This window comes from Artemia sp. Qi Xiang Cuo, chromosome 18 (assembly GCF_049724085.1).
Source record: "Artemia sp. Qi Xiang Cuo chromosome 18, ASM4972408v1, whole genome shotgun sequence".
Lineage (NCBI taxonomy): Eukaryota > Metazoa > Arthropoda > Branchiopoda > Anostraca > Artemiidae > Artemia > Artemia sp. Qi Xiang Cuo.
Genome location: NC_142811.1, coordinates 15,428,407 through 15,449,918, shown reverse-complemented (window position 1 = coordinate 15,449,918; position 21,512 = coordinate 15,428,407). Strand labels below are relative to the sequence as shown.

The 21,512-nt window shown below is 35.7% G+C and overlaps 1 protein-coding gene across 1 annotated transcript in view; it reads right to left on the bottom strand.

Moving 5' to 3' along the window:
• tim (timeless) overlaps nucleotides 1-21,512 on the bottom strand; it is a 173,607-nt gene that overhangs the window by 9,420 nt on the left and 142,675 nt on the right. Inside the window, exons 13-15 of the mRNA XM_089104130.1 lie at nucleotides 20,422-20,521; nucleotides 10,953-11,087; nucleotides 9,698-9,901 (exon numbers count right to left, since the gene is read on the bottom strand). Of these exons, the coding sequence (XP_088960256.1) occupies nucleotides 9,698-9,901; nucleotides 10,953-11,087; nucleotides 20,422-20,521 (439 nt within the window). The remainder of the gene's footprint in view (nucleotides 1-9,697; nucleotides 9,902-10,952; nucleotides 11,088-20,421; nucleotides 20,522-21,512) is intronic.

Below are 21,512 nucleotides of genomic sequence, written 5' to 3'. Positions count from 1 at the left end.
ATCAGGGCAAGGGTTTTAAATTATGTCCTGGGGGCATATAATGTTTTTATAGAAGGCGTTGTTGTAAAAACTTCAAAACAGGCTCGTTCGATTGGAAATTCAAAGGGTTAGTACCCTTTTTAATAGTCGAAAGTGATTGGAGGGCAACTAGCCCCCACACACCCATCATTCCTCCAAACACATCCAATCAAAATTTTGAGATAGCCATTTTGTTCAGCGTAGTTGATTTCCAGATCAAAGATAAGTTTTTGAGGAGGACACTCCCCCAAATCCCTCAGGGCAAGGGTTTTAAGTTATGCCCTGGGGGTATACAAGGTTTTTATTGAAGGCGTTGTCGTAGAAACTTCAATAAAAGCTCATTCGACTGGAAATTCAAAGCGCTAGTTCCCTTTTTAATAGTCGAAAGTGATTGGAGGGCAACTAGCCCCCCCCCCACACACAAACACATCATTCCTCCAAACACATCCATTAAAAATTTTGAGATAGCCATTTTGTTCGGGGTAGTTGATTTCCAGATAGAAAACATATTTTTTAGGAGGACACTCCCCCACAACCCTCAGGGCAAGGATTATAAGTTATGCCCTGGGGGCATATAAGGTTTTATTGAAATCTTTGTCGTAGAAACTTGAAAAAGGGCTCATTCGATTTGAAATTCAAAGGACTAGTGCCCTTTTTAATAGTCGAAAGTAATTTGAGGGCAACTAACCCCTCTCTCACGCCCACCTTTTCCCCAAAAACATCCAATCAAAATTTTTAAATGGCCATTTTGTTCAACGTAGTTGAAAGTTTTGGAAATTATGTCTTTAAGGATGACAACTCCCCCCTCCAGAGCCCTCAGGGAAAGGTTTGTAAGTTATGCCCTGGGGGCATATAACGTTTTTATTGAAAGCGTTGTCGTATAAAATTCAAAAGGGCTCATTCGATTGGAAATTGAAAGGGCTATGCCTTTTTTAATAGTTGAAAGTGATTGGATAGCGACTAACGCCCCTCTCACGCCCACCATTTTCCCAAACACATCGAATTAAAATTTTGAGATATCCATTTTGTTCAACGTAGTTGTCTGGAAATTTTTTCTTTTAGGATGATAACCCCCTCAGACCCCTCAGTGCAAGGGTTGTAAGTTATGCCCTGGGGGGCATATAAAGTTTTTATTGAAAGCGTTGTCATAGAAAACTTCAAAAGGGCTCATTCGATTGTAAATTAAAAGGGATTGTACACTTTTTATTTGTCAAATTTTTTTGGAGGGCAAATTGCCCCCCCCTCCCCCCTATGCCCATCTTTGCCATAAAGACATCCAATTAAAATTTTGAGTTAGCCATTTTGTTCAGCGTAGTTGTTTTCCAGCTAGAAAATATGTTTTTGAGGAGGACACTCCCCCAGAGCCCTTGGGGCAAGGGTTTAAAGTTATGCCCTGGGGGCATTTAAAGTTTTTATAGAAGGCTTTGTCGTAAAAACTTCAAAACAGGCTCAATTAATGAAAAAGTCAAAGGGATTATACCCTTTTCGATAGTAGAAATTGATTTGAGGGCAGCTCGCCCCCCCTCCCACGCCCATAATTCCCTCAAACCCACCCAATCAAAATTTTGAGATAGCCATTTTGTTCAGCGTAGTTGATTTCCAGATTGAAAATATGTTTTTGAGGAGGATTTTACACAAACCTCCTCCCTCCCATTTGCCCATTATGTTTCAAAACTAAATGTTGCCTTAAGATTAAATCAAAATGCACTGTGATACTGCTAATTGCCAATACATCTCAGAAATATCCCAAAAACGACTAGGGGTATTATGTTCAAACTTTCGAGGGCACTTCTGCTCTCAATATTGAATAAAATCAAAATAGTATAAATGTATCCAAGCTATCAAAAAGAGTAAACAGATTTTTTTGCCAATGGTATCAAGTTTTCCATTTCAGGTCAACTAGAGGAGGTATGAAACTAAGTTAAACAGTACTATTTGTGTCAAGATTTTCAAAATGGTGTACGTTGCTAAAAATTGCTGAAAATTTTTCTCCAGCATACAAATAGCAGGCCAAACTACGAACAGAAATTAATTTAAAAAACTTTTTCCACAAAATAAGTTTTTCAAAGAAAAGTAAAGAACTCCATTAAACGAAAAATGACCAAAAATAAAATCAAATAATCTACCAAGCTCGAAACTACCACAAATCAGCTTCGATAAAAAAATTAAACCCAAAACGAACAGAAATTACAAAAAATAAGCGAGTAAAACTCAAAACGAGCAGAAATTAACATAAGTTGGGCGCAAAATCCCTATGCCTTCCCAAGGCCATAACAAAATTTGCACTTTACTGAAAAAAAAATGAATGTGCATTGTCAATTTAATATGCATATACTGATATTTATTAATCAAAATGTTAAAATTATTTGATTTATTAAAGTTATAAAAGTAAAAACATTTATATTTATTTCAGTAAAGTGCAAATTTTGTTCTGGCCTTGGGAAGGCATAGGGGTTTGCGTCCAACTTATGTTAATTTCTGCTCGTTTTGAGTTTGACTCGTTTCTTTTTTGTAATTTCTGTTCGTTTTGGGTTTCATTTATTTATGTGGGCACATTTATTTATGTGGGAACGATGTGGGCAAAATGTGTTGTTTTGTTTTTTTGTTTTGTTTGGGGTTTTTACTCCATACCCGGACACTTCGTATCGAGGGAGTCATCGCAGAAATTTTGAAAAGGGCTCAGTCAATTGGAATTTGGAGTGGCTAGTGCCCTTTTTAATAGTCAAAAGTGATTGGAGGGCAACTAGAGTCCCCCCCCCAGCCCATCATTCCCCCAAACACATCCAATCAAAATTTTGAGATAGCCATTTTGTTCAGCGTAGTTTATTTCCAGATAGAAAATATATTTGGAGAAGGTCACTCCCCCACAACCCTCAGGGCAAAGGTTTTAAGTAATACCCTGAGGGCATGTAAGGTTTTTATAGAAGGCGTTGTCGTAGAAACTTCAAAAAAGGCTCATTCAATTGGAAATTGAAAGGGCTAGTACCCTTTTTAAAAGTCTAAAGTGATTGTAGGGTAGCTAGCACCCCCCCCCCACGCCCATAATTACCCCAAATACATCCAATCAAAATTTTGAGATAGCCATTTTGTTCAGCGTAGTTGATTTCCAGATAGAAACAATGTTTTTGAGGAGAACACTCCCCCAGAACCTTCAGGGAAAGGGTTTTAAGTTATGCCCTGGGGCCATATAAAGTTCTTATAGAAAGCGTTCTCGTAGAAACTTCAAAACAGGCTCATTCGATTGGAAATTCAAAGGGCTAGTACCCTTTTTAATAAGCGAAAGTGATTGGGGGGCAACTAGCCCCACCTCCCACGCCCATAATTACCCCCAATACATCCAATCAAAATTTTGAGATAGACAGTTTGTTCAGCGTAGTTGATTTCCAGATAGAAACAATGTTTTTGAGGAGAACACTCCCCCAGAACCTTCAGGGCAAGGGTTTTAAGTTATGCCCTGGGGGCATATAAGGTTTTAATAGAAGGCGTTGTCGTATAAACTTCAAAACAGGCTCATTCAATTGGAAATTCGAAGAGCTAGTACCCTTTTTAATAGTCGAAAGTGATTGGAGGGCAAATAGCCCCCCCCCCCCCCACGACCGTCATTCCCCCAAACACATCCAATCAAAATTTTGGGATAGCCATTTTGTTCAGGGTTGTTGATTTCCAGATAGAAAACATATTTTTGAGAAGGACACTACCCCACAACCCTCAGGGCAAGGATTATAAGTTATGCCCTGGGGGCATATAATGTTTTTTATTGAAATCTTTGTCGTAGAAGCTTAAAAAAGGACTCATTCGATTTGAAATTCAAAGGACTAGTACCCTTTTAATAGTTGAAAGTGATTTGAGGGCAACGAACCCCTCTCTCACGCCCATTTTTTCTCCAAACACATCCAATCAATATTTAGATAGCCATTCTGTTAACGTATTTGCAAATTTAGGAAATTAGGTCTTTAAGGAAGACAACCCCTCCCCCTAGAGCCCTTAGGGCAAGGGTTGTAAGTTATGCCCTGGGGGCATATAAATTTTTTATAGAAAGCGTTGTCGTAGAAACTTCAAAAGGGATCATTCAATTGGAAATTGAAAGGGCTAGTGCCTTTTTTGATTGTTGAAAGTGATTGGATAGCGACTAACGGCCCTCTCACGCCCACCATTTTCCCAAACACATCGAATTAAAATTTTGAGATAGCCATTTTGTTTCACGTAGTTGAAAATTCTTGAAATTTTGTCTTTTAGGATGATAACCCCCTCAGAGCCCTCAGTGCAAGGGTTGTAAGTTATGCCCTGGGGGCATTTAAAGTTTTTTATTGAAAGCGTTGTCGTAGAAAATTCAAAACGGCTCATTCGATTGGAAATTCAAAGGGCTAGTGCCCTTTTTAATAGTCGAAAGTGATAGGAGGGCAACTAGCCCCCCACCCCCCCCGCCCATCATTCCCCCACACATCCAATCAAAATTTTGAGATAGCCATTTTGTTCAGCGTAGTTATTTTCTAGATATAAAATATGTTTTTAAGGAGGACACTCCCCCACACCCCTCAGGGCAAGGGTTTTAAGTTATTCCCTGGGGGCATATAAGGTTTTTATAGATGGCGTTGTCGTAGAAACTTCAAAACAGGCTCATTTGATTGGAAATTCAAAAGGCTAGTACCCTTTTTAATAGTCGAAAGTGATTGGAGGGCAACTAGCCCCCCCCCACGCCCATCTGTCGCCCAAAAACACCCCCGCAAAATAGTCATTTTTTTCAGCGTAGTTGATTTGCAGATAGAAAATATATTTTTGAGGAGGCTTTTACACAAACCTCCACCTTCTCATTTGCGCAATATTTTTAAAAACTAATTGTTGCCTTAAGATCAAACCAAAATGCAGTGTGTTAATACTAATTCCCCGTAATGCATATGAGCACTATCCCATAAACAATTGAGGGTATTATGTTCAAAATTTCGGGACTAATTCTGCACTTAAAATTTAAACAAATCAAAATAGCGTAAGTGTATCAAAGCAATCAAAGAGAGTAAACAGATTTTTTTGCCAATGGTATCAAGTTTTCCATTTCAGGTCAACTAGAGGAGTAATGAAACTAAGTTAAACAGTACTATTTGTGTCCAGATTTTCAAAATGGTGTATGTTGTTAAAATTTGCTGAAAATTTTTCTCCAGCATACATATAGCCGGCCAAACTATAAAGTCTTAAAAAACAAAAGATTTAAAGTGTTATTTTCTTTTTCCCTGAAAAGACTATGTCAATAAAAAACGAACAGAAATTAATTTAAAAAACTTTTTCCACGAAACAAGTTTTTCAAAGAAAAGTAAAGAACTCCATTAAACATAAAATGAGCTAAAATAAAATCAAATAATCTACCAAGCTCGAAACTACCACAAATCAGCATCGATAAATAAATGAAACTCAAAACGAACAGAAATTACAAAAAATAACCGAGTCAAACTCAAAACGAGCAGAAATTAACATAAGTTGGGCGCAAAACCCCTATGTCTTCCCAAGGCCAGAACAAAATTCGCAATTTACTGAAAAAATACAAATGAATGTGCATTGTCAGTTTAATATACTTCATATACTGATATTTAGTAATCAAAATATTAAAATTATTTGATTTATTAAAGTTATAAGAGTAAAAACATAAAAGCAAAACCCTATATACCCCAAGGGCATAACTTAAAACCATTGCCCTGAGGGCTGTGGAGGGTTGTTATCCTCAAGGACATAATTTCCGAAACTTTTACCAGCTCCCCCTCCCTCTGGCGCTTTTTCCCCAAATATATCCAATTTAAATTTTGAAATAGCCACTTTGTCCTAAGTAGTCCTAAACTCACCTAACTATAACTTAGGAGTTGAAAAACTCTTCTCTACATAAGCACTACCATGCGATAATCTCAACGCAGCTTTTACAAGATTCATCAAAAGGGTATAGTTTTTCCCACCAAAAACATCCTTCATAGAAAAGATTTGATGCTAGTAATGGTCGACGCGTGATGGCGTTGGTTCTACAGAGTTCTAGGCTTGCAGCAATATCCTCTCACTTCTAACATTGTCAATACTTACTCTTATTAGGATCTCTCAAGCAAGCACAACTAAATCAGATAAGCATCTAGCTCTTTTCCTTTCCGCGAGATCTCGGCACCTAAGCGCTTCGACATGGATATTAGAAGAAATTAGGCAATTCTTGATCAAGTGTTTGGCAGCTGCCTTAAAATGCCTTCACGCCCTTTGACGGAAACCTTGTCTTTCTGCCAAGTTGAGTTTCTGAGCATCTAACGCAAGCTCAACCAACTCACCAACAATAGTGTTCTACAAATAGTTGTCCAAGTTCTCAGGCAAACTAGTAGAAATTTCATCAGCAGAAATAAAATGTTGGGTTTCAGAAGTATTCCCAAAACAGTGAGAAGTAATTTTTCCAATTTGGCGTGAAGAACCTGCACAACGGGTCCGTTCTTCTGAAATACTGTTGTGAGTTTCTTAAAAAGCTCAGACGATGAATACAAATTTGAGTTCTGCAAGCATATATTTTCTTTTTAGGTAGCTTACAATTTTGAGGTACCTTGCTGACGACGTGATAGTCTTCAAGTGTTTCTTCGATGCTCCGTAGTGCTAAAAATACTTCAAGTGTGCCGACCATTGATCAATCACTCGGTAAACAGCAGGACCCAAAGTCAGCTGTCTTTTTGAGACATGCTGAATGAAACTATTGTATGGGACATTTCTTTTTCTGGCATTTTCAAAAATTCTTGCATTCTGCAGTCAACGAAAAAATGCCTTAAGATGAATACGAAGCAGGAGGACTTCTCTGTGAATTCCTAGAGCTATTTCATGAATGGGTTGTGCACCACTTGGATGCTACACATTTTAATGTTCGCAAGCTCCTTTGAAGATTTTTTCTTCTTCAATGCATTCATTTGCAACCATGCCTATTGACATTAGGCCCATGGTTGCCTATCCTTATTAGTCTTTCAAGAGGTAAATTCTCGCTCCCAATGCATGAAATCATCTTTTTTTACAACGTCCCCACCAGTTGCTTGTAAGATGGTAGCTCACAACTTGATCTCAACAATCTGTAGGTCTTTTTTCCTTGACTGTTTGTAGTTTTGTCTCATTCAAGAACAAAGTGAGCTTCACCCATGTCCTTCATAAGAATCTGTTTACAGTCTTTGTGAAATGCATCAGTTATAAAGTACATAGCTCTCTTCACACTCATAAGCATCCCGGGCAGTAGCTTACCGGGGAAATGGCTTCAAAGATATCAATGATTCCATCACACAAAGCTACGGGCATCAAAGCTTGCAAGGACTTGAGTAGCCAGATGATTTATGCTTTGTACGCTGCACCTTTGTCACAAAACACCACAAGAGTTTTACCTCCAATGCTAGCTGATGATTCTTCTAATTGGGACTATTGTCTAGGAGATCCACATAATCGGAACTGTAACGGACTGAGATGGATTACAAATTGTTTCTTGAGCTTGTTAAAAGAAGCATGCTGATTCAAGGTGTAAAAGCTTTTGCGACAGCTAAGGTTTTTCCTGCATATTGTGCGGTATAAGAAAACTCATAATCACCAATCGTACAACCTTCGTCTATCTTTCTGCCACTGATGTCTCCTTTAGTCAACCAGGAACGATAAAATTTGCAATGTTCCATTGTCTTTCCTTGATAAATTTTGGAGACTTGAAAGACATGTAGGTTTAAATACAGCAGGAAAAACACTGGGTATAAGATTTTTGCTATCTAAATATTCCACTCCTCTTCTCATATTCCACTCATGGTATAGTTCACTCATGGTGCTCTTCTCACTATTAACTCTACCTGCTTTATAATCTAACATTTAGAGGGAAAGAATATGTAATTTGTACCATTGGAATACAAGTCAATTCAAACAAATTCATACTAGTATGGTTCATTGTTTGAAGCCACAGGATATTATCTTGCAAATGTTTACAACAGTTAATAGACACTTTGGCCAGAGAAAAAGTTCCCATTGTTTTGTTGCTTCTTTCTGAACTGCAACGGTGTCACCAGGAGATCAATACAACAGGATTTGTGAAGAAGCTATATTATCTAAAGAGGATCTTTCAAAAATATAATGCTTCAGTTTTCAAGTATACTATGCTCCCAAATAGAGGATTTTAGGGACTTCTGGGAGCGTTAAGGAACTTTCTGCACAAAAAGGGACTTCAGCCCCAAAGAAGGGACTTCCTAGGGACTTTTAGGGACTAAATCCAAGCCCTGGTAACGAGAAAACCAATCAAGTGGACAGCTTCATTTACCTTCTTTGGTAAATATATTTACCATATATTATATATAAAAATATATTTTTATAAAATATAAATTTTAGAAAGACTAAAATTTCTAGGCCATGCTCTGAGGATGAAGGATGACAGATTACCAAAGATCGTACCTGTTAGTCAACCATTCAGGCCAAACAAAAAGCAGATCGTCTCCGAATGGGGTGGCGTTATATTGCAAGGTAATATTTAAGGGAAACTGGAACTTCTTAGGAGGGTGTAAAGAGGAAGATTTTGAATAGATTGGGAAGGAGGAGCGCGAGTAGCTGCGTTGGCCTAAGGCAGCTTGGAGCTGTAGAGAGTTAACAGTATTAGTAGCATTTTTAAATTAAGAAAACAGCGACAAACAGCGAAAAACAGAGTCACTTTCCTATACTACAACAAAATTGATAATTCCTAGACAACGCAGCGTCACATAGACGTTACAAACTTAAAGTTTGAATAATAAATTAAACAAAATGAAATAAAAAATGAAAACTTGATTTCAAAATGGATTAAAAACTAGTATTTTTTTTTCAGAATATATCAATATACGTGAAAACGAGTGATCAAAACGGATTGGTTTTACTTCGCATGGACATCAAACTGATCTAAGTTATAAATACATAAATGAAAAAGTCGAGTTACGAGTTAAAAAAAAACAGTTAAAGAGCTTATTGATCTTGTTTTATCTTGTCAAATGTCTAGTCATTATTTTTTACATTTCTCTTTACCCAATCACCTGTTTATGTTGTTGTTTTATTTATATTTGAGGAGTACACAAGAGGGAGGAGGGGGAATTTTGATGTTGTGTTATTGCACTGTCGCCGGAAACTAATATACTGATTAAATTTAGAAATAATTGAATATTTAGATGTTGTTGAAAAATAGTTAAGAAATTTTTTTTTAAACTATCAAATTTATGTGCAAAAGTACGAAAAAAAATTCGGCGAATTGAGGAAAACGAGTCAAAAAATGGGAAAATCGCCAAATAATACAACTTAACCACTTTGAATAGTTTTGAAGGACTATTCAGAAGTTTTTCATATTTCAAAATTTGAACTTTTGTTGTGTAGCGTTTTTTCTTCTTTCTGTAGGATGATCTACAATACTAGAGCTCAATAAAATTTTATATCAATCAATAAGAAAATTTAAGCAATATTCAAGGTTCAACCTTCAAATCAAGCTAAAATAGAATGAAGAAATTTTGGCAGCAAACCCTCACTATGAGCTCCTTCAATTGGGGTACCGAAAATTAAATTCAAACATAAATAGTAAAAAACGGGTAAAAATCACCTCAAATAAAAATGTATTAAATCAAATACAATAAATCTACACCAGTCAGGGTAACATAATCAAAATCGACAAACTTGACCACAAGAACAAATTATGCTGAATAATACGCACCACCTTCTTGAACATTCCCAAGTTGAAGTGCCACTGAGTATGATGTATCAGCGTCCCAAGAATGAGGTATACGTGGGAAAATTCTGGCAGGAATAAGAGGCGGATCTAAACCTAAACATCTGACCAATCGCAAGAAAGGAAGACATCTTAGCGCTGCTTCTTGTTCTTCGGTAAATGGTACAATGGGCATCGAACTTTTTGTCTCTGCGTAAATAAGAATATTTAGATTAGAGGTCAAAGTAGGCATCATGGTATAAGCAAATTGAATACGAAAGGATAATAGGACGTTCAGCAATTCTAATTCTATCTGACCAAAAAGTAGGTCTCCAATCATTCCTTAAGATTTCAGCTTAGTTATTTACTTAGAAGAAAATTTGAACCATGAACTTAAAATTCCACCACACTTAAAAAGAAAGTTAGCCAATTTAAATCAGGTCAAGGTTTAGCACACATAATATGATCTATCTAAATGGCTTGTACTACAGTTCAGGTAGATAACACAGAAAGAACAGGTTGCGACTAAGTAGTATGAGTAACTACCTATCGAATTACGTCAAGCACTAACCAGAGGCCTCACTAGCCATGATATTTGGAAGAGGGCAATGGATTTTAAGGGCTGGTTTCATTTTTACCGACTGATACAGCGTTCCCCCCCCCCCAACCAACAATAAAGGCGTAGACCAAAAACCTTCCCACGAATCAGGAGGGATAAGATATAAATTTCACCTCATGATCTTCCCCAAGTCAATCAAAGTTAGGATATTTTGGAATCAAAATACACTTTTTGATGCATCCCCCCCCCCAAGCCGAACTTGAGGGAGTGGATTATAAATATCATTTTGAAAAGCTTTTGTTACCACGGCTGAGACGTTCAGAATACGATGAGTCAGAGCAGTTTTTAAGAGTCGAATCACGCTACAAAGTATAAAAAAAGGCATAAAAATTTTCTAGGATTTTTCTTTTGATAGTTACAAAATACTAAAGGTCAGAATTCATGTCCAATATTTCACCAGTATTCCCAAGCCAAAACATTAAAACCAATATGTGGAAACAATTCCAGTAAATTAGACAATACTTGTCAATCGTCAAAATTCAACAAAAGACAATCTGTTGACTTTCAGTTTGTTTATAGTATCGGCAAATTTGAAGTGTTAATCTTCCATAATATAACTTTTGAAATTTAACGAAACTAAATATAAAATTCCGAACACAAACAAAAACAAGATCTGTCAAATAATTAGAAAGAGTGACTTACCATTAGCAACAAGTGCAATGGGCTCAGTGTACAGCCTTTCTTCGTCAAATTTTTGGAGTTTCATAGCACAATTGGTTAAGAGGCAGCTTTGAAGCCAACATATTTCGTTATCCATTCCGGCATCTTTCAATCTCACTAAAAAGACACAATCTTTCTATAATCCTAATAATACCAAAAATCACTTCGATTGTTATGTAATCTCATAACGATACATTTTCAATTTACCATTTGGACATAGGTTATTTCGTTTCTGATTCAGGATATAGGTATTTTATCTAAAAGTATACATGATGGAGGGAGCAGCTACACTCCTGGTATGTCGGTCATACACAACCAGGGTTGCCAGCTGTACCACCATAATGCTATTTTAGCACAATTATAGTAAATTTTTTTTACTATAACAACGAAAATCACTGTGTAAGACACAAATTTTGGTAATCGTGGCACTTTAGGAACTGAGCGTTTTTGCAACCCAGTACACAACCAAAGCAAAAAATGCCGAAAAAAGATATAAGCACAAAGGAGAAGACAACCAAGGAGGTCAGCCCAACACTACAACACCACAAAGAGATTTCAGGCTAGAATTTATTGTTCCTCATTCCCTAAATCCATACAAAAAAAAAAATCGAAAGATTAATGTCTCTTAAAACCTGGGGATCTTTCTACTCCATTGAGTTTATTTGTTAAATAAGGGATCTAGTATCTAAATGAAAATTCAGACGTACTATGATTATTTAAGCCAAGCCTAAACTTACGATGGACATAACGAACAGTGGAAACGAAAAATTAATTCTATTAATTACAAAAGTTAATCTGAATTTAATTATATCCCAGAACAGATATTAGGTTTTCGTTTCCAATATTGTTTCCTGATTCTCTATATTAAAAAAAAAAAAAAAAAAAAAAAAAAAAAAAAAAAAAAAAAAAAACTGAAGGGTGACAGGTGGACGGGAAAAACGAGAGAGTCTTATTTATACCCAAACCTGGTAAACAGTTTTTTTTTATGAGGGAATATCATAATACCACATTGCTGCATACAGGTATTTAAGTTGTTTGACGTTAAGCATATTCAGAAACAGATATACGGCTGGTGTTCAGATATTGCTTTGTGATTCTTCATAAAAAAGAGGTTGATATTAACTAAACAAATGATGATATCCAAAAAGTATTCACGTTAAGAACTTCACTGAGACTATGAAACCTCGAAGTCTCTTTAGTTACTATGATTATGCCTCTCTTTTTTATTTTTTTTTCTTAGCAAATTATTGGGCTAGGATTTACCATGTTTAGGCAAAAACGAATCTAATGAAATTCTAAGGACTCTGATCTTACTCCTTAGGCTGTTCTTTTGCAATTTTTTTTTTCATTCTGATCTGACCATTGTCTAGGTACCTCCCCCCCCCCAATAACTTTGATTATCATCAAAGTTTTCCCTTCAATGTTCCACCTGGCAGTGGGCTGTAAGATCCTATCCCTAGCTGTAGATACATAAAAGTGATATCCTGATATCACTGGAGTAAAGAATAGAATATATTAAATACGCAACCTAACCTTTTCCCCTCCTAAACCCCAAAAAACAATCGTTTAAATATTGAGAAACCACACTTTGCCATCAGTTTATCAAGCAAATCACCCGTTGTCTGCTAATGAAATAGCAGTTTGACGGGTTTCATGACTGGTTTCTTTGATACAGTATATAGCGATGCCCGCATAATGCACTAGTACCAATTTACTTTAAAATAAGGTAAGTAGCGAAAGAATAGAGAGGAAGAGGTAGAGAATCCCCCCCCCCAACATTTTGAGGGATATATTTGGACTAATCATGCCATATAGGTGGTAGACAATGACAGCTCCCTTTTATTTTGGAAACCGTCTTTTTGCCAGGAAATGGTAGGCTTTGAATACCAATCTTGGCACATCAGGATCTTGGCACATTGGTGAGTATTTGGTGCTCACCAAAGTTTGGTAGCACTTTCGTGTAGTTTGTTTGAAACCCATCGTTGAAAAAAAGGCCCGTTAGCTTTTAATTTACTTATAATTTCATATTATTACAATTAAATTGTAATATTATGTTATTGCAATTTAATTACAACTCATATTAAATTAATAGCTACCGCTACCTAAAAACATGGTCTTAGCTTAAATAAAGAGTTTGATTTACATTTGGTTTTACTTTTATCTTACTCTTTACTTGCTGATCTTACTTTTATTTATAATTACTATTGTTTATTTGAAAACCCAGATGAGATTGTGTAGAATAAATTGCTTTTACAGTTTTTCATTAACCCCGGTAAATAGCGACGAAGGCCACACTGCCTTTCCATCACAAACATCAAAAACAAGAAGAACAATAGGGAATTCTTTTCGTAAGACAGTGAAAATAATTTGAATGAATATTTTATTCAAATTTCATTTCATTTACAAGTTAAATGATATGTCGTAATCTCTCTCGTTGGTCGTGCCCTAAACATTAGTCCTAATTCTCGTATCACAGCAGAACTAAACTTTATCAGGGATATACTTTTTGGAAATGGGTATCCTTTTTTACTTATTAGTAATAATTTATTTATGACCCATAATATTATGGTTTGGGCCTAGGGACACAAAGGCATTTCTTGTCAAATTATTACTAAGCAATTCAAACGATTGGATAATGTCGGTAACACCATACTTCTCAATAATACGTGTATTACGATATGATGTGGGAAGGTACAATAAAATTTGCTAAAATAAGTGATACGGATCTGGCGCAAATCATTCTTATTCAATAACAAATACATTCCACTTAAAAACAAGACAGAATGGTCACAATATGTAGAATATATTTTAGCTAAAACTGGCGGGAAAAATTTGCACGGTACAACTTTCGCATATCCAATCTTCGGCTTTTCTTAACATCTCGCAGAACCTGGAGTCGCAAAAAAGGGAGTGTAGAGCAAATACTAATTCCTAACCACCGTAAATTCGTAACATTGCGAATTACTGAGGATCCACAGGACAAATTACGAGCTGATGATTTGGGATTGAAAAATAGATATTCACATTTATCAAGATTCAAAAACAGATCAACATTCTGAAACATCATAGAAATATGTTGTACAGATAATGCCAAAATAGACTTGGTCCAGCTTAAAACTAGCAGGTCGTCCGCATACGCAATATAAGACACATCAGATAAATTATAAAAATACGAAGGCTTGATTCCTAATAACACATTTTGAATGCAAGCATTAAATAGGTAAGGTGATAGCACCCCACCCTGTCGTACTCCAGATTGAACTGGTTTACCGCAGTACCCTCTACCAGATTTTAAACCAAGAAACGAATTATTATACCAAAATTTAAGTACATTTATGACAGAAGGGTTGACTCCAAACTCTGACAAAGATTGCCACATTTGTGCATGGCAAATACCACCGAAGGCTTTAGATCAATTCAAAGCACAAATATGTAATTCATAACCTTTAGACTGGGCATCATAAAGAGTTGAAGCTAAAACCTTATGCGCATGTTGACACCCAATACGAGGTTGAAATCCAAATTGGTTAGAGTCATTCGCAGTTCGTTCAATAATATATGGGAGCAGAACATATTCAAAAACCTTACTAATATTGCAAGCAACAGTGATGGGCCTATATGAACTGCAATCAAAAGGGTCTCTTCCGCGTTTAAGAATTGAAGTTACCGTTCCGCAAAGGAAGGAGTCAGGCACCATTGACAAAGATAAACAGAACTAAAAAAGTATCAGGAGCTGAGCGACTAGTGCCGGACAATCACAACGTAAATGGTGAGCGTTAATCCCATCAAGATCACTCGATTTAGACTTAAGTTTAATCATACAATTAACAATACTTTGAGATAATACAGGAAAAACATGACGTTGCAAAACTTTAGGTGGCAAAAATTTAGAAATTAAGCACTGAAAATGATAATGAACACTATACTCAATCTTACAAAAAAAAATTGCATAATGCCAAAGCCAAGACGAAACTGGGATAACATCATTAGTCCCTAATGAATCAAATTTAGACGTATTAATGGCTTCTTTCCATTGTACTGCACTTTTAGGGAACTCAGCACCATTATATCGAACCAAACGAAGGTACGGTTTAAACTCCGCTTTTGTCTTACTCTTTATATCAAACACTTGGCCTCGCAAGGGCCGCCCACACGCGATCCAGATGCAAAGCCAGAGTTTAGCACGATTTTTGACGGCTTTAAGACCCGGGTCTTCAATTCAAATTGGACTTTGAGTTTTGAGTTTAACCCGGACAAGGGGAACAGCCACATTCTCAGCTTGTTTCATGCACTTAACTAAGTGAAGATAATAAACATTCAGTTGCACTCTGGCTTGTGGCGAAAAAACACTCGTGCACAATAGATTAAAAGGGATCTTGACGCAGGACAACATAGCTGTTAGGGTAGAAATATATATAGGCCAATTGGCTTTGCTCCATTCTCGTTTCATACACCATTTTTTATTAGCAGCACAAGGATGATTAGATGGATCATCGGTTAATGTCACTGCAAAGAAAATGGGAAGGCGGTCAAAATTACAGTCGTCTTCGTCAACATTAACGACAGAACAGGGAACATCGGCAGAGCAGATACAATGATCAATATTGGTCACAGCACCACTATTATGAATATAACTGTAATTAAGAGCTTTGGGTACTATTCGGTAACCTTGAGGCAACGAATCTAAAACTAAGTTGGCACGAGTAGAAGAGCTATAAACATCACAATTGAAGTCACCTATCAATAGCCAACGATACCCATGCTTTTCAATATTGCATAACAGAGTTTTAAGGGATGAGCCGGCATTAGAAAACTTAGTAAGTGAAGCTAGACGTTTCTGATCGCAGGGAAATATACAAGATGACCAAGTCGTATTGCCATAATGTTATCAGAGGAATGCAATAAGATAGGCGAAAAAGGAGTAACTAATCATTTAATAAAACATGCAAGGACCCCAGACGGTCGGCCTTTTTTTTTAGGCATTGGTGGTGAAAAAAATATGGTGGCTACTTCTTCGTTGAAAGTTAACGGAGTTGGCGGGACGTAGATGTTTTTGCAAAAAAAAAATGTCAAAATCATAAATTTTTTTATTTAATGAGCCATCTTTATCTTTCGTGACATTTATATTAAAAGAGCAGATTGACCTCCCTTATACATAATTTAAACATAATTTACCTCCCTTATATCCCGAAAATCACTACGAATCTTATAAAAGTGTGCACAAAAAATAATCTGTATGTAGTAGTTAACAATAATTTCAAAATAATAAATTTCCTAAATTCTGGTAAAGATAAAACCCCAGTTACTCGCCAAATTGATTACTATGCAGGTAGAACATGATTTGAGGTGGAATTCACCAGAATTTAGAGAAACGCCTACAAAATCATAAAGATAATATTACCAAAGCTCTAAATTCTAATATGGCTACTGTTTCTTTTGATTCTGCTTTAGGCAGTCATGTCTTTGAAAATCCTAGCCACAAAATACTTTTTGAAGAATCTACCCTTATTAGCAATGATCTAGGTACAAATCAGGTAGTTCAATAAGCAATTGAAATAAAACCTAATACTAATTATAATATTTTCCTAAATAGAAATTTTGGGAAATATTCACTAAACGCTCTATACACAAATTTGATTAAAAACGACCTCACAAAAAAAACAAAAAAACAGTAGACATTAACATAGAACCGGTCACGAAAAGACCTTTTAAGTTAGCTGCCAAAAAGGCAGGATTAGGAATAAGAACGTGTTTTTAATTATTCTCCTTTTATTTCAATGAATTACCTTGTTTTACTTCACTTTATTTATCTTTTTTTTGTGTATTTATCAGTCCTGGTTGAACTTCGCTGGAGTAAGGATGCCAGGACTGTTTTGAAAAATTTAGCATTTTATTTTTATTGGCCGCATATTGTTGTGAGTATTTCTTCTTTTATATATTTTAGTTTTGCATTATCATACAGGAGCGAAAATCAATATTTAATCTTTTAGTAAAAAAAAAAAGAATCACAACAAAGTTTTAGCTTTTTTAAATAATTGTTTTATCTAATAGTCTCGGGAAAAAAAAAAAAACAAAATAAAAGGAATACTTTGATATGCCTAACTATACCTAACTAAAAATCGACTATATCAAGCAATTTTTTTTATGCATGGATCGTTGAAAGATTTTATCATCATAACACTTGCGTTGGTGTGACTCTTATTGGTTCATAACCCTAATCGTAAGGCACTCTGTTAAAATATGTTAAAGCAAATAGTGTTACGAGCAAAAGTGAATGTAACTCCAATTGACGATAGAAGTAAGGGTAGTAGTTAGTCTGGCGGGGAGTCAGAACTTAATTTGAGATTAAATTCTCAAAAAAAAGTTGATTTTTCACTCAAAAAAAAGTTTTAGCTCAAAAAAAGTTTATACTAATAAAAAAAATTATTTTTATTTTATTTCTGAAATTTACAAGTCACTTTTACAACTTTTCATCAATAAAAGATTTAAGCAGAGCGTGCAGTCCACAATATTTATTCATTTCTATATACTTCTGCTACTAACAAATCATAGTAGCCTCAAACCACAAGTGGCCAACACAGCTACACAAGCTCTTCCTTCCCCTCAATCTGTTCAAAACCTCACTCTTTACACCCTACAAAAAAATAAATCCTTCCTTACGACCTCCACCCACGCCATTCGAGACAAACTGTTTTTCTTTTGGTTCTAGGCGGTTGGCCAAAAAGGATGATCTTTAACAACATGTCATACTTTATCCCCAGAACGTGTCCATCCCATCTTCGCCTTTTTATCATTATACCCGTAGAAAACGGAATAAAGCCGCATTTTTTCGAACAGCTTACAGTTTGAAATCCGGTCAGTCACACGGATCCCCAAAAGAATCCATAGACAAATCCTCTGGAAAAGATCTAACAAATCTTCCTCGGACTTTCAAAGCGCCCACGTTTCAGAACGTCATAATTTCCCAGAAAGTAGTTACCCATCCTAAATTTCAGCTTTCGTTTAACCCTAGACACTACTGGATGGTGATCTTTACTTTTAAAATCAATAACAGCATTCCTATATACCCTAGAATCTTGTAGCGATCCTGCCAGTATTCTGTTTACAATAAAATAACGAATAAGGTTAGTTGTCTTACCATCTTGTGAGTACTCATTTATGAGCAAAGGTCATTTTATGACCAAATACCAATGGCTATTTAGGCCATTTTTTTACCAAATACTGCATTGATTATAACTAAGACTGTTATACCTACAAAATTGCAGCAGTTTGACCATTACTATTTTCTTTTCTTAAGCCAAATTCACCAAGTCCAGGATATCATCTATTAAAACACTATATCTCTTCCTGGGATCCTGTCTATTTGTTCCTGTAACTGTAAGTGAAATTCATCTGAGTCATTACTATGTCTATTAGCCGGTTCCACAGGGACATATACTACTATGAATGATACCTGGCAGTTTTTTAGTCTGCTAGCAACTAGCCTTTTATTATTAATACATTTCAAACCTAAGCAAGGCTTGAAAGCTTTCTTATTCATCATGAGCCCTACTCCCTGTCAGTGCACCCCATACTTCCTGCCTGAGTAAGTAAATTCATTATCACCTAATTTCATGTGTCCCTACCCCTGGGAAATGAATATCTGAAACTCCTAAAAAGACCAATTCAAAACGTCTAAATTGGTCAGTCAAAATTTTATTGCGATAGCTGTTTTCTAACACTGTAAAATTTCAAGCGGCAATTTCCAAATTTCAATCATTGAAATTATTATTGTTTCACAAACCAGGGCAAGACGGACACTAATACATTTTTTCAAATCCAAAAGAAAGCACTCAAGCCGGCTTAGATCAACCTGACAGCAAGACCTCCCTGGTACCTACAGTATGAATGAAGGCTTTGTGCAATCCTTGGTCTAACTCGGTCACAAACTAATTTCCAAGATTTGGCGATGATCTTCTATCAACAAGAGTCGAAATCCCACACAAGCAATCACAAGATTATTACTTCTAACTCATTATATACTCATGACTTCAAAAATCATACTACTATGGGAAGCCAGCCAATAGTAGATAAATTAGCAAGGAAGAGGTTTTTCAGCCAAAAAAGAGGTTTTTGCCCACGCATGCAAAAAAAAAATTCCAGAAGAATAATCCATGAGTCAAAATCCATTTTAATGTTGTGCTTTTTACTAGGCTATAATTTCCCTAATGGGCACCACTCCTCAAGGCCATCCTAAAGCGCCATTAGCGCACGGTTCTGGTTAGGCAAAATCATGAAAGGTCCACCCTAACGCCACTGTGAAGCTATGCAAGCAGGATTAACCTTTCGGGGACAGAGACAGAGGAGGGAGTTTATGGCAGAACGAAAACCCAAAACCATCTCACAAAACTGGAAAAGCTTTAACCTTTTAAACCCAGTCTAACCCCGTCATGTCTTTTTTCACTACTCTACTATCATTCTATACTAAATTATACTACTATGGTCATTCCACTATAAGTTACCAAATTTACGTACTTCACAGATTTTCAAATTGGAAAGCCAAGGCCACTGAATTTCCTGGTCATTTCTCAAAAAGAATTTAGAATAGGCCACCCTTATTAAACAATTTTAAAATTATAATAACTCTACGAGTAAGGTGTAATTCTACGTGTCTTACATACGTAACTCAGATTCTACGAGTAAGGCATATAATCTGGAATTAAATCTCGTGGGGATTCAGAACTTGACAAGAGCTATGTTTTGTCATCACTTATATAAGCAATCACCCATGGAGGAAAGCAGTGCCATAGAACATAATACATTCTATAGGCTATATAGAGAATAATATGAATGCGTAGAACACAAAATGTTCTAGGAGAGAACACAATATATTTTAGAGGAGATCATAATTTAAAAGTCTCACAGATTTAGATTACACAGATGGCTTGATGACCCTAAATAAAACAGCAGGTGCAACGAATTGATATGAGGAAGTCCATATAGCCCGAAATCTAGAATAGAGGAGATGTTTTGGCGTAGAGGTGTTCTTAAGAGGCTCAAATGATATATTTTCTCGATCGTTCTGCAAGGTAGTTAGAATTATATCAAATAATCTTTAAATGAAGGTAACCCTTGATAGTAAAACGTTCCATAGCCATTTGATGAACGTTGGGGTTCCTCAAGGGGTTATTCAGGGCCCTACTTTACTCATCGCATTCACCAAAATCATAAAAGTCATCCACTCAAGTCCTCTACACTATTTGAATGACAACACAACTGCTACCGTAGCCGTCTCAACGAAATACTACGTAAATACTTATAAATGCTCACATGAATGCTTTTTCTAGATGCTTTTAATAATACCACAGAAATGCTTTTTAATTTCTACAATTTGATGTTCTCGAGATTGAGAGGTGTAATATTTGTTGAGTCTGTTAAAATGCAATTAAACAACTTTCAAAGAAAATCATACCAAGAATATCCGAAACGGATTCCTCTTCTCCAGGAGACATGTGACTTGAATTAGAAGCTGTTTCCTTATCTTCTTCAGGCGGCTTTTGGTTTAATGTGACCTAAAAATTATCCAAAATTTATTTTGAACAACAAAATAGACTACGGGTCAAATTCATTTTTTCGGACACACCATTTTGGTTTAGATCAGCCAAGTTTTGGAAATGGTTTAATTGACCCTTTTTGTTTGACGTTTTAATTGACTACTTAAAAACAAAATTTCACAAAATAGGTTTTCCAACAAAAGTAAAGAACTCCATTAAACCAAAAATGAACATAATTAGAATCAAATAATCTACCAAGTATACAGTTGCCACAAATCAGTATCAATAAATAAATGAAACCCAGAACGAACAGAAATTAAAATAAATAACAGAGTAAACCTTAAAACGAGCAGCAATTAATTTGACGAGGGTTCTAAGCCCCTATGCTTTCTAAAAGCCAGAATATGAATTCTACTTTACAAAAAAAAACTCAAATGAATTTAATGAAAAAATGTGCATTGTCAGTTTAATATACATATGCTGATATTTATTCCTTAAAATCTTAATTAATTTTCAATTTCTTAAAGTTATTAAACCGTAAACGTTTAATAAAATTTTTTCAGTAAAGTACAAATTATATTCTGGCTTTTAGAAAGCACGGGGGTTTAGAACCCTTCTCAAATTAATTTCCGCTCGTTTTTAAGTTGGGTTCTGTTATTTATTTTAATTTCTGTTTGTTTTGGGTTTCATTTATTTATTGATACTGATTGGTGGTAGTTGTATGCTTGGTATATTATTTGATTTTATTTTTGTTTATTTTTAGTTCAATGGAGTTCTTTAATTTTTTTGGAAAACTGTTTTTGGTGAATATTTATTTTCAATGAATTTCTGTTCGTTTTATATTAACCTCTTCTAAAGTTAAACAACCAACCCTTGTATAAAAACCTTAAATACCCCCTAAACATAACTTACAACCTTTACTTCTAATCTCTTGGGTTTGTTAAAACCCCAAAAGACTTGTCATATGATATTTAGACTATCAAGGAGCCACACTTGTGCCTCTTTAAAG